Source organism: Hippocampus comes, unplaced genomic scaffold, assembly GCF_001891065.2.
Source record: "Hippocampus comes isolate QL1 unplaced genomic scaffold, H_comes_QL1_v1.1 scaffold2465, whole genome shotgun sequence".
Taxonomy (NCBI): Eukaryota; Metazoa; Chordata; class Actinopteri; order Syngnathiformes; family Syngnathidae; genus Hippocampus; species Hippocampus comes.
Window position 1 is genome coordinate 1 of NW_017807355.1, and position 994 is coordinate 994.

The window sequence follows — 994 nt, forward strand, 5'->3', positions numbered from 1 at the left end:
CCGCGGACACTTATTAACTAGACCTTATCTGTCCCGTGGTTTTCATTGGTTGTTTTTTTTCCCTTTTACTTCTTTTGGCACCACTTCTGTCCCTGGATCTACCCAACGGTCTCACATGACAGGACTTTGCTATTGCTCGGGCACCGACGGGAACGGGATCACATTCCAGTGCAACGGAAACACGTCCTGTCATTCGCACTTACACTGTGAAAGGTCCGTAGCCGAACCCTTTCATGTCACGATAATCCTTCCAAAAGGACATGTCTCCTCTGCAAGGGAACTTTTCGTCGCTCCTCAAGACTTGTTCCAGCAGCTTGGGGCTGGTCAGGGACACGTTCTTCATGCCGTCTCTGTAGATGGACCCGTAGAGCTGCTTCTCGTATAGCTGATGAGCGAATACAAGGATGAAAGACCAATGTCGGGGCATCATCAGCAAAAAGGACATCTAGAGAAACACTAGGTCAAGTCTTGTTCCATGTAAATATTCCATTAATCAATCGCGGGGTTTGTTGGCCATTCAACTCAGCGAAAAGGGTAGACAGAGCGAATGTTACCTACTTGGGTGTGATTTCAACGCAGCATGCAACACATTGGGCGTCTTCTACCTGAAGCTCATGCGCCCGGCTGTAGAAGCCCTGAAAGACCATCCGGTAGAGCAGCTCCAAAACGCCGACGCGGGGGAGATCCTTCACCGTCGGAGGCTTCTCCAGAGCGCCCCGGTTGGAGGACGTACTCCTCAACCCTCTGCAGACGGTTTGAGCCACGGCAACCGGGCTCCTCTGCAACAGGCGCACAGCAGCCATGATGGGTAGAAAATAGCTTCATGCTCAGGAGTTTCGATTACATCGAAGAGCTCAAAGGGAGGGGCCATCGCACACTTCCAGCCTAGCCAACAAATTGCAGGCATAGTGGAGGTTGTATCTGGAACAAATGCATATTTCAAAACTGTCATTTTTCTGTACTGCTGACAATCATACTGAATTCAAACTAATCT

At 49.9% G+C, this 994-nt stretch overlaps 1 protein-coding gene across 1 annotated transcript; it reads right to left on the reverse strand.

Moving 5' to 3' along the window:
- Positions 1-23: 23 nt before the first annotated feature.
- LOC109508184 (sterol 26-hydroxylase, mitochondrial-like) lies at positions 24-823 on the reverse strand. The gene is made up of 2 exons (XM_019858063.1): positions 606-823; positions 24-385 (listed from the first exon to the last, which is right to left on the reverse strand). The coding sequence occupies exons 1-2, from the start codon at positions 801-803 to the stop codon at positions 200-202; spliced, it is 384 nt and encodes a 127-aa protein (XP_019713622.1). The 5' UTR covers positions 804-823; the 3' UTR covers positions 24-199.
- Positions 824-994: the final 171 nt, after the last annotated feature.